The sequence below is a fragment of the Megachile rotundata genome, chromosome 3, assembly GCF_050947335.1.
Source record: "Megachile rotundata isolate GNS110a chromosome 3, iyMegRotu1, whole genome shotgun sequence".
Classification (NCBI taxonomy): Eukaryota; Metazoa; Arthropoda; class Insecta; order Hymenoptera; family Megachilidae; genus Megachile; species Megachile rotundata.
Genome location: NC_134985.1, coordinates 5834203 through 5846693, shown reverse-complemented (window position 1 = coordinate 5846693; position 12491 = coordinate 5834203). Strand labels below are relative to the sequence as shown.

The window sequence follows — 12491 nt, the reverse complement described above, 5'->3', positions numbered from 1 at the left end:
AATGTTAAAAGTGTAGACTAAAAGTTGTATATTCCACAATATCCCGCTAAAATTTTTGTTCAGGCTTGTAGCTGATACTATTAACTTGCAATATTTGCAAAAATTAGCTGCCACTAAGTGCCACCAGGATCGTATGGCTATTTTTTATAATGTGACGTAGGCGCGATGTAATGAATTTTCTTTAAACTGATGAAAGTACTGATGATGATTCTGACAGTTCGAATAATTCAATGTAATATTTTATTTGATGTTTACATTCTTTATTTATTACTGTATATAATTAATTTAATAAATGTAATATAATTTGTGACTTAAGTATTCTCATTTACAAATGCCTCATAATTCCATCACGAGTTACTATTTGGATCGACTATTTAAAAACTATAATTTTATCATTTTAGTTCTTTAGAATTCTATAATTTTAGTTTTTATTTAGAATATTTGTAGCTTTAATACCGATTTAGCGATTAGAAAACATCATTATCCTCATTCTCGAAAAGCACAAACAATTTTTCGGTATACACAACACTCATATCGAATTCGCCATTTTGTTTTTTTTAAACATTGACTTCTGCTTTGTAATCAATAACATTAAATACTCCTATACATCAAACTTCAGTCAATTTTAACGCCTTTTTCGTACATATACTTACTACGTCAGATCCGCCATTTTGTTTTTTGTAATTTTGACTTTTGATTTGTAATCACCGACCTCGAAAACCCCTAAGTACGAATTTGCACTTAAATTGGAAAATGCCATCATATTTTGGCCAGGTTTTAGCAATTTGGGACCACTGTGCAAGCGGAGGAAGTATTAGTGCAGGTGGCCCAGCCGGCGCCGATGAAGAGGCAGGAGGCTCCAAAAGATCAGACGGGCCAGGACATCGGGCTGCAAATAGTAGTGGCCAGCTTTATAAACACGGTGGAGGAGTTAACCGCCGAGGTACGGAGCATTAGAAGCGAGAAGGCTCCGATGGCGCCGCCGCAGAAGAGTGGGCCACAGTCGGAACAGACTTTGGAACCCGTTCAGAGGCCTGTTTCGAAGCCCACATCCAGAGCGGCCTCCAGGCAACGGAAGGAGAGCGCAAGACCGACACCGGGGGCGGGCCCGTCAAAACCAGCCCAACCAGCCGTGAAACTGACCCCAAAATCGATGGAGGAGACTTGGTCGATCGTCGTGGGACGCAAGACCATGAGGGACGCTAAGAAGGCCGAGCAGGCTAACGCCAAGGCGGGTGCTGATCGCCAACCGGCGCAGGCGACTTTAGTTCTTCCGCAAGTGCACACTTGTGGCGCGGCCCTTCTACGGGAGTATCGCGGCGTAGAATTCGTCCGTAGCGAAAGGGTTAACAGTGATCGTTACCGACAACAAACGATCAATTTGCACCATGCATTGATCGAAAAACGTCCAGAATGGGCTCGAAAACACGGTAAAGTGACTTTACAGCACGATAACGCGCCGTCTCATGAAGCAAAACCGGTCAAGGAAGCGATGAAAGCACTTAAATGGAACATATTATCACACCCGCCGTACTCTCCAAACCTTGCCCCGTCCAACTATCAACTATTCGCATCAATGGGACACGCACTTGCAGAGGAGCATTTTGCCAATTTCGAAGAAGTTAGAGAATGGTTCAATGAATGGTTTTGCTCAAAGGACAAACAGTTTTTTTGGGATGGCATTCATAAATTGCCTGAAAGATGAGCAAAATGTATAGAATCAAATGGTCAATACTTTGAATAAATAAATCTTAACATTTTCTTGAAAATTACGTAGATTTTTTCCAAAAAAAGTGGTAATGACTTTGCGGTACACCTGGCACAAAACTTTTCTTCTAACGAATTAACATATGTTCTGCTTGATATGTAAGTGGCAAACGCAATATCAGTAAAAATAAAGAAAACAGCATATGAGTATGTGAATATCAGGGGAAAACGTACAGCAGAACCGATTAAATACACTTTGGAGGAAGCGTTATCTCTATTCGTCGATGGTGATTATACTAAAGAGACTTACAGCTCCATGAGAATAAGTGCAAAAAGACGAAATGCTGACATCTGTCCTCCATATGATCATGTTCGAGAAGCAAAAACAGAATGTTATCCAACCTTAATTAAAATGAGCGATATTTCTGCCGAAGTTAATGTACAAAATCTTGCAAACCATGCAACAGAGAGATTATTTAAATATTTACAAGATTCTGTAGGTAATTAAAACGTACCGTATTGTGTAAATTTCTTATTCAAATAGGGCTGTGATGAAAGTTCCGACCACTCCAGATACGTGGGGCAACCAAATATGAACGAGCCTTTGTTCTGTGTGTATTGGAAAATATTTTTATGTGTTATTAAATAGTTGAAGCCGTTTGGTAGGCATTCTTAAAGTAAGAAAACAAGAGCAATCGACTGATCCCGTAGTTCGTTCAATACTTCTAACGATGAGTGACAAAGCTATGCCCATCTCCATTGAGCAACGTGTAATAATAAAGTTTTTATCTCGTAAAAATGTAAAACCGGCCGATATTTACCGCGGACTCCATACTCAGTTTGGGGTAGATATCCTTTCATGGCCGCGTGTGAAGGTATGGTGCAATAAGTTCAAACAAGGTCGTGAATGCGTTGTAAATGAAACGCATGCACGTCGTCCTTGAAGCAGTACGACTAGTGAAAACATTACACGCATTCGTGTGCTAATCGGAAGTGATCGACGCCTCATAGTGCTCGAAATTTCGGGAGAGCTTGATATTAGTTACGGCAGTGTTCAATCTATAATTAAGAAGCTGTTAAGGTTTAGAAAAATCTCAGCTCGTTGGGTTCCAAAGCTGTTAAATGAGGATCAAAAGGCTACACGAGTTCGCATATCAGAATTGCTCGTAATACGTTTCGAAGAAGAAGGGGAAACATTTTTGCATAAAATCGTCACCTGTAACGAGACATGGGTGCATCACTACACTCCCGAATCAAAATGTGCAACCATGGAATGGAGAAGGACAGGCGAAGGAAATCCTGTGAAAGCCAAAACTCGACTGGCGGCGGGGAAAGTGTTGGCCACGGTTTTTTGGGATTGGAGAGGAGTTTTACTGGTGGATTTTTTACACGATCGTCGAACCATCAATACAGCTTACTATTGCAACCTCTTAGATCAAGTTAGGCTTCAGTATCGACGCAAAAGGCGACGCAGAAGAAGCTGATGGAAATGAAATGGACAACGCTCGATCACTCACCTTACAGCCCAGACCTATCACCATGTGATTCTTATCTGTTCGGACCCTTACAGCGGCGAATATTACAGGTACTTCATTATCGTATATAATAAAGAGTGAGTAGTAAGTAGCAAAGTAATTAAATAATACAATAACAAATAATATTACAGGTGTAAACGAAGAGTTAATTAAAAGAATTGGTGACATTTTGGTGGCTTTATCCAGTTATAGGCAAATTAATTTCAATTTTATTTCAAGAATATACAATGGAAACATTTAACTTGTGTGTAGCAGAGTACGACTGGTTTTATATACCATCAAGTTTGCACAAAATATTATTCCATGGTGCAGACATAATAAGGAGTGCTGGTTTGACCATTGGAATGTTTTCTGAAGAAGCAATGGAGGCACGAAACAAAGATTTCAGAAATACTGGAAGAGATCACACCAGAAAATTTTCGCAATTAGAAACCATGACAGACCTTTGGCCTTCCAGCCCAAATCATTACTCCACCCCCACCCATTTATCTTCGAGGAAATGGAAACGAATTTTTTTTTACTGACATTTTCATTTTACTACCATGATTTAAAAAAAGAAAGATTAGTAAAAAAACAAAGACAAATGGGTGGGGGTGGAGTAATGATTTCGGCTGGAATTTAAACGGAATGGATACAAAGGCAAAACAAATGTACAGTTTCTTCAAGGAAAAATGAATTATCAAAAATATATAAATTGACTCTCAAAACAAAGTATTGAACACGCACTACGAATTACCACTGATAAATTTATTTTTTAACATGGCAATGCTGCAATTCTCCGAATTAAAGTCGAAGAACAATTTTTTCAGCTTAAAAACGTATCGGTTTTACCGTTGCCCGCACGCTCCTTGGACCTGAATATTATTGAAAATTATTGGGGAGAACTAGCACGTGCTGTATATAAGAATGGAAAACAGTATGATAATATTAAACGATTAAAAGAAGCTATTAAGATAGTTTGGGATAATTTGCTACAAAATACAATTAAAATGTTATACAAATCCTTAGCAAAGCGGGTACTCGAAGTAATTGAAAATAAAAGCGGATTATTATTATAATCATATCATTATTAACTTTGTATTAATTGCAATGTAACTTTCTTTTTTATGAAAATATATGTATAAATTCTGTGAATGTGCTAACATTTCGCCGGCACTATTTGTATATTTCGTCTGCTTGCTCAAAAACCTAGCAAGGTCAACCATATTTACTAAGAAGTTCCTTCTCTCTGCCATGTAACAATTAGAATGGCATGTATTACATTAAAAAATTCTAAGTAGTTTTCAAGAAATTAAAGATAGCACACATGTGCTATCATTTTGTCCGGGAGTGTACCAGAGAAAACGACACCACGGTGGTGTTGTTATGCGGGACGAATGAGAGCCGTGTCATTGATCTGAGAGTGTTGATTGTTGACATGTCCATGACATTCTAACGACTAAAACAGTGGAGCAGCGCCCGACCAAGATCCAAAAATGACTCTTCCTCAGAAAAACATGTGAAAATCGCGTAGAATCATAAAAATAGCGCCTGGAAATGTAGGAGCATCAGTCTTTTGGAATTTCTTTGCCTAAACGTACATATCGTTGGTAAGTAAAATAACTTTTTTTGTATTTAATTCGTATACCATTGACTTTGCGCTTAAATTCACTCACATCATTAGGCACAGCGAAGCAAATGAGCGAACTGCAGGTCGTGGAGCCTCTCACGCTGGTGGAGCAAGGCCTCAGTTTTCGTGCGGTGGGGCGCCGGTTCGGCGTCGCCCACACTACTATCCAAAACATCGTACACCGGCACCAGAAAGACGGTCTGCTGGGCCGTCGGCCAGGGCAAGGGCGTCCTCGGTGCACCACGACGAGGGACGACCGCCGTATGGTGCGCATGCCTGCCGCCGATTCCCGCCTCACGGCGCGGCAGATCGCTGGATACTATGAGAAGATAACTCAGTACCAAATCTCCAGGCGGACTGTTAACCGACGTCTCAACGCGGCAGGGCTGAGAGGCAGAGTACCCAAGAAGGCTCTGAGGTTGTCCGCGGAAATCCGGAGGTCTCGCCGAGCCTATGTTCAACAGTACGGCAACTGGGGCATCCAGCAGTGGCGGCACGTAATGTTTTCCGACGAGGTGCGGTTCGCACTACACAAGACCGATGGAAGATTGAAGGTGTAGCATCGTCGGGGCGAGCGGAATCAGCATTTCGTGGACCGCGTCTCCTATAACGGCGGGCCTGTCATGTTCTGGGGAGGCAATATGCTGAATAAAAAAACACCTCTCGTCGAAATTCCGCCACCTGGCATGACGGCCCGCCGCTACATCAACGAAGTGGTGGTGCCGCACGTTGTACCGCTCCGAGAAGAATGCGGCCCCGTCTTAATCCAGCAGGATAACGCGGCGCCATACACCGGCAGAATCACGCGTGCTGCCCTGCTTGAAAATAACGTCAATCTCCTCCACCATCCTCCCCGCAGCCCCGACTGCAACGCAATTGAACACCTCTGGGACTAGGTTGACTGCCGGGTGAGGGCTGGGCCGCAGCCGCGCAACCTTGTCGAGCTCCGGGCCGCTATTCAGGCAGCATGGGAGGCCATCTCCTTCGAGACTATCAACAAATTAGTCAGAAGCAGTTTTTTTTTTATTTAAGTATCAATTTTGTCTCCCATTTTTGATTTCATTTTTGTCCTGTATTGAAGATTGCATATTGCATATCATTTAATACTATAATTATATTAATTTGTAAATTAAGGTTCTGCTGTGCATTTGGTGAGACTGGAAAGGAATCATTTATTATGAGTTCCTTCCGTATGGTTAAACACTAAATTGGGATCTTCAGCGTCAACAACAGAGTCGTTTGAAGCTAGTGATTTACCAGAAACGGCTAGAATTGGCCAACAGAAGAGGTGTCGTATTCCATCAGGACAATGCCAGGCCACACACGTCTATAGTGACTCGCCAGAAACTCCGAGAGCTTGGTTGGGAAGCTTTGATGCTTCCACCACATAGTCCAGACCTGGTACCAAGCGATTACCGTCTTTTTCTTGCATTGCAAAACTTTCTCAGCGGTAAGAAATTGGCATCAAGAAAAGATTGTGAAAATCAATTACTAGAGTTTGTTGCCAAGGAACCAAGATTTCTATGCGAGAGGCATTATGAAGCCACTCTTAAAATGACAACAAATATTAAACAAATATTATTACATATTAAGTAAAGTCTTGAAGTTCACGTAAAAGTAATGGATTTCTTTTTACTCAATCTAATATAAGGACGGTACCTTTTCAGTAGGTATTCAAGATAAACAACTTATAATGTTAATTTTTTTCGGGTAGAGGAAGTTGTTTAAAACACGAATGCCTCTTTTTCATCCGCTCTATACTGTACACATACGTTACAATGACACACTATACCACTATTGATAGTTTTTGTTAAAGTTATCTCGTACTATCAAACTGAAAACAGATGTTAATTTACAGGGAATCGTTACCATTTTTGTTTTATGCGAATCTCGTACTTCATCAATACACAAAGCAATATAGAAAAAAATAGTGTCTCTTGTTCCGCGATTGCAAGATAGCTTAGAAATTGTCATGTGCGATTACGAGAAAGCTGTTATGGAAGAGGTGCAAGCACAATTTCTTGCTGTTACCACATAGCTGTTGTTTTCATTTTAATCACGTACGGTATAAGTGTTAACGTTACCCATGTATTTTTTTTCCTCATTAAAGTGTTCAGTGGAGAGTTGAATGGTCCTTTTCTTATTGTCTGGACTCTATTAAGGAAATGGAGGAAGTTAAGATTACAAGGTGCACAAAAAGTAATTCTCTCAGTGGCTATGACAATGCCTTTAGTTCCACGGGATATGTTTCTAGAAGCGTTACATCAAATGCAGTTAGTTGCAGATCATTTATGTGGCACTTCCCCGAATGTGCTCCTATTTATGACATATCTACGCAATGTGTGGCTACCTATTTCTTCGAAGATCAACGTATTAGGATGTCCTAAAAGTTTCTTTCTCTTCGCGATATAAGTGGTCTCATCTAACTCAGCTTGTGTAAACATGCACACTTATCTATTAGACTTCTGTACCGTCGGTTTCAGTCATCCCAGAGCTCTTTTACAGAAGGTTTTATTTGTGCCACAGTTTCCTTTAAAACATTCAACTACATTGCTAAACATGAGTAGCGAAAGGCGACATTTACGGCATTTCTTTTTTCCCAACCTAATATTCAGCGTATTATTTAGCGTGTGGTGATTTTATTGTTATTATCTTTAGTACCATTTTATAATTTAGTAGTAATTCTACTTTAGTAAAATTAATATAATAGTTTAATGTAAATAGCAATGTCCCGTGCGTGTGTTAATCACCCAAATAAATTTTGTTATGTATGTGGTGAAGTGGTGTTTAAAAATTCTGCAAGAAACATTACAGAATCTATAAAGCATGCCTATCAACAGTATTTTAAATGTCAACTTGGCGATGAAGATAAAGATTGAGCACCTCATGTCATTTGCAGCAGGTCCAGTGTGGGATTATGTCGTTATGTGAGAAATGCAAAAAAAATATGCCATTCGACATAGGAATGGTTTGGAAGGATCCGACAAATCACATAAGTGATTGTTATTTTTGTGTTTTCTATTTTCTAAGATTCTTTTTCCTGTTTTCTATCTTCTTTAGCTTTACATTCTCTAATTGTTTTCGCTTTCTATAGGGTCTCGCCGTGGCCTGGTCAGTGTCAACGCTCAGGCCCTTGCGAACCTCTTCACTTTCTATTTTATGATTCTCTTCCGCTGTAGCTCTTCTTTTCCGAGCTCAATCAGCGGTTTTTCTGGATTTTCCCACTTTCTATATTTTCTCTCTTTCTAACTGTTTCTTTCTTTTTTTACTAATGAGTTTTCGAGGAAGAGGTTTTGACCAGCAACGTGATCAGTCAGTGAGAGTCGTTTGAATAGCTAACATCATTTTTCGTACCCGTACACGTATAATAAATTTGTCAACTTACACTTTTTTATGAGCTGAATTTTGTAAGGTGATAACCGATATGTTTGAAAGTGAGGAACTCGATGAAAAACAAATTATATTTACGGATGAAGCTCACTTTTGGTTAAACGGATATGTAACGTCCCCGGGAACATCCAATGTTACGTTCCGGCTCCTCCCGACTACACATATATTTTTTCGAGCCATTACTACACAAAACCAAACGTTATTAGCAGGTATTACATAATTACAAGGTTATAATCATCGATCAATACATTTTTCCCTTACAGTCGGTAACATCCCGACCATTGATCTTTCCTTTGGATACAGGGCCGCCCCGATGCCACCCAGTGTCTGGTCTTAATACTGGCTAGCTCCAAGAGCACCCCGACCGTCAGGTTTGTCAACACTGGTGAGCTACCGAGGCTCCCGAACGACAACCGGCATCTGGCGAGTGCTTCCCAGGCTACCGATTCGAGGCAACACTTAGAAGCTCGTGCGTAATACGGTGCAGTCGATTCGAACATAGAGCAAGTCAAGGTGAACAACCGATCTTAACGCAGTTGTTACAAATAATTCCGAATTTTACTGAATTTTACTTAAAGTTTATTTTCACATAGTCTTCCAAATACCCCAACCGTACTCGCACTAAACGGTTGAATAAGAATCAGCGTTGAGGAGGAATTAGAGAAAGACTCCGTTGCGAAAGACGGAGAAGACGCGAGGAAACCTTGCGTTTACAGTCTCAGCCGCCCGTCGAACAGGAACTTCCCTGTTCTCCAGATTCTGAAGCCACGACCATTCTAAATTCGGACCGCGATCCCGAAATAATTGTCATTTCAAGTGATGAGGAGGAAGAAACGATTCCCTCTGCTCCTCCCCTCGAAGTTCTGGATACTGCTACAGCTATTAAAGTCAGTCAACAAGACGGAATACCTGTTCACATTGTGACGTGGTATTTTATACCCGTCACAAGGAGCCTCCTCGGGAGACCGGACGGGTCATAGGTCGCCGTCAGATACCGTCTAGAGAGAGAACGAAGCGCGTATAATATCGTAAGAACAAATTCTGCCGCTATGCTATTTTATATGTACCGCCGGAGAATGACGTCACTGTCAACGAAGGAGCGACGTACGTCGAGGGAAAACGCCGCTGCTCTGCCGCTACCCCGCTCGGATCCTCCGATAGACGAAGAGAGGCAGCGGAGTAAGAGGAGAGAACCCAGCGACAAACCGACGTACGCCGAAGGAAAGTGCCGATTCTCTGCCGCTTCCCCGCTCCGGCCCTACGATAGAAGAAGAGAGGCTGCGGAGACGGAAGAAGCTCTGCCGAAGAAGACTTCGACAGAATTCGGAAACTCCGGCAGAGGGTGGAGGTAGGCTACGAGGTGTCCTAATACCGGCGCAAGGGCTCGTGGATCCCTATCCTGTATCTGGCAATTGCCGTGTGTTCCGCTAGTTAAAGTTATTATCGTTCGAGATAATAAAATCCTCGAGAGGAGAAAAAGATTCCGCGTCCTGCCGCCACTTGTTCGGACACCTTGGTAAGCCCCCTCAATTACCGCTATATATTTGTAAAAGAGCGCGAAATCGAGATCGTCATATCGTGGGTTGTAGATCACCTGGCTTGCCATTCACGGGCAGGTTCTGCAAAGTGTGACCGGAGTGGCTTTGTCTCGTAGGGAAATTAGCTTAAGTTAGAAGGGTAAAGAAACCCGGGGGCCCCTGTCCGGGACGGTCGCGGATCCCGACGTCCGGACTTTTTCGTGTCGTCAAGAGATCGCTTCTCGATCTCTCGAATCGCCACTCGGCCGGATCACCGAACCTGTACCGGGGAATGGTACAGCGTAAGCTACAATCAAAGTATCGTCTCGAGTAGGCCTTTGCCAATATTGTACCCTCCCACGTCTCGATTTCGCGAACTCTTGGTACGGGATTAGAACGTAAAGTGCATGTTTGTCGTACCGGACATTTCGTGTTTGTCGCGCAACTTCTCGCTTTCTCTCTCTAGACGGTCGCCGATACAGAATCGTTCCGCGTATAGAATTAACTCGCGTCTCGTATAAATTTAAGTGCGTTAGATTCCGTTGCGTTTAGTATAATTGCGTTTCGTCGCGTCCCGTCGCGTCTCGTCGCGTTTCGTTCCGTTAAAATAATTGCGTCGTGTTTGGTTAAGTATTTGCGTTGCGTTTCCGTTAAATTAGTCGCGTCGCGTACCGTTCCGGGAATCGAGGAAATATCAAAGATTGTATTCCGCTTAAGAACTTGCATATCTCGTGTCCGTGGTTAAAATCTCGCGGAGATCGTATCTCGACCTTCCGCCGAGAGTGTTACGGTTAAATCGAATTCCGATACTGGATCACACTGTACGCCTAGGTTATGTAGATTTTAAATAAAACACCGCTGTTAACAAATACCGCTAAATTGAGGTTTCTCGCGAATTATCCCGAATCACGTACTCTCGTCCGCCTCCGCGTCTAGCTCCTTTACCCTTAAAGAATCCCGCCACTCTACCATTGCGTTCGGATACTGAGCTACCGAGCCGTTCCGCCGCCGATTCGAATCTTCCGCGTTTTTCCAAGATTGACATAAACGGTTTTCCCATCTTTCCGCTCTAGAGTCTCGTTGCGCGTCTAAGTTCTTTATCGCGACGCTGAGAAGCGTCTGGCGCCCAATTATCAAATTAAATAAAGCGATATCGAACGGATTCGGATCGGGCGCCGAAGTGCTACGCACGCGCGAATCCGCGGAGGCGCCGCGACGGTCATCGTCGCGGGCACGGTCAGGAAGGGCCGATCGAGAATTCGCGGGCGAAGCGGGGTCGCGGGCCGTTACCGAGCTAGCCGCGAAATACCGTGTAGCAACATATTGAAATCGTTTTAAACAATTACGAAGAGATTAGACAGGGTTCAGCACCACTCGATTTGTATCAATGGTGTGAAAGCATGTACCTAATTCACAACCCTTACCAACGCCGACCCCCCAGGTTACCAACAACTGAAATTAATTAGTGGGATATTTCGCTAGTCCCCGCACGGTACGTAACAATAGCGATATAGCAACGCAACTTACGCGGAAGTGTACAACTAGAATAATATATGACAGCGAATCCAGCAACAATAACGACCAAACAGATAGTCAGTGGACAAAATATGATCCAAAAAGAAACTTAGAAATGTTTGCCGGTAATTCAGGTATCAAGATACATCCAAATAACCCTCAAAGCATAAGTAAAATTGTCGAGCTAGTTATTGCAGATGATTTTATAAAAATGGTCACAATTGAAACTAACAGATATTATGATCAGATGCACTGCAGATATAAAGGTGTAAGGAAAACAAAAAAAGGTTATGAGGTGTCCTAATACCGGCACATGAGCTCGCGCTTCTTTATTCTGTATCTGGCAATTGCCAAGTGATCACTTAGAAAAGCTATTATACCGATTCTGCTACATTTTTCCACATAATATCGCTCTGTGGACACAGAGCGGACACCTCGGTAAGTCCTCACACCTACATATAACTGTAAAGTTATATAATTCGGGATTTCTGTACCGTGGGTTGTCGACCATCTGGTGTGCCATTCACGGGCAGGTTCTGCAAAATTGTAACCAGAGTGTCGGCATTGAATCGTTAGGGAATAATTAGGATACGTTAGAAAGGTAAACCCGGTGGCCCCTGTCCGGGGCGGTCCAGGATCCCGACGTCCGGACGTATCGTGAATTAGAAAGATCGCTTCTCGATATTTCTAAACGCCGAACTCGTGGCGGTTACTGAAACTGACCCGATATAGTTGGTTTTACCACCGTACTACCGTAGAATCTCGTTCCGCGTTAAAGTTCGGTATCGTGACGCTGGGAAGCGTCTGGCGCCCAAGTACAAAGGAAATTAAAAGCGATATCGAACGGGTTCGAATCGGGTGCCGAAGTGCTACTCGTCCGCGAATCCGCGGAGGCGCCGCGACGATCGTAGTCGCGGGCTTGGAAAGAGCCGTTCGAGTATTCGTGGGCGAGGCGGGGTTGCGAGCAACGCCGAGCTAGCCGTGCCGCGAAATACCGCGTAGCAAAGTATGTATATAAATTTTAGTATTCTCACATTCTTCACAAAATATTATAAAAAATGTTATTTACAGTTTTTATATTGAAAAGAAGATTGTACATGCTACTAGCAGCAATAAAAGAAGAAATAGATTTTCCATGGGAATTACACAGTCTACATAAATTGCTGAAGAACATGGGCTACAAGTGGAGGAAAAGTAGTAATTTTCGTAAGATACTAA

The 12491-nt window shown here is 42.5% G+C and overlaps 2 protein-coding genes and 1 long non-coding RNA gene across 5 annotated transcripts in view; 2 read left to right on the top strand and 1 right to left on the bottom strand.

Annotated features, from left to right (window-relative positions):
* LOC100882786 (uncharacterized) overlaps positions 1–12491 on the bottom strand; it is a 275505-nt gene that overhangs the window by 135020 nt on the left and 127994 nt on the right. The window lies entirely within an intron of this gene.
* Positions 838–4297, top strand: LOC143263911 (uncharacterized). The gene is made up of 2 exons (XM_076529963.1): positions 838–3292; positions 3374–4297. The coding sequence occupies exon 1, from the start codon at positions 842–844 to the stop codon at positions 1703–1705; it is 864 nt and encodes a 287-aa protein (XP_076386078.1). The 5' UTR covers positions 838–841; the 3' UTR covers positions 1706–3292; positions 3374–4297.
* LOC100883261 (uncharacterized) lies at positions 4374–10627 on the top strand. 2 transcript variants are annotated; one of them, XR_013037663.1, is made up of 5 exons: positions 4374–4831; positions 4906–5117; positions 5204–8450; positions 8545–8754; positions 8835–10627. It is a non-coding gene; the product is annotated as an uncharacterized LOC100883261 (long non-coding RNA). The 2 variants fall into 2 exon arrangements; XR_013037662.1 differs by having other exon boundaries at positions 4906–8450.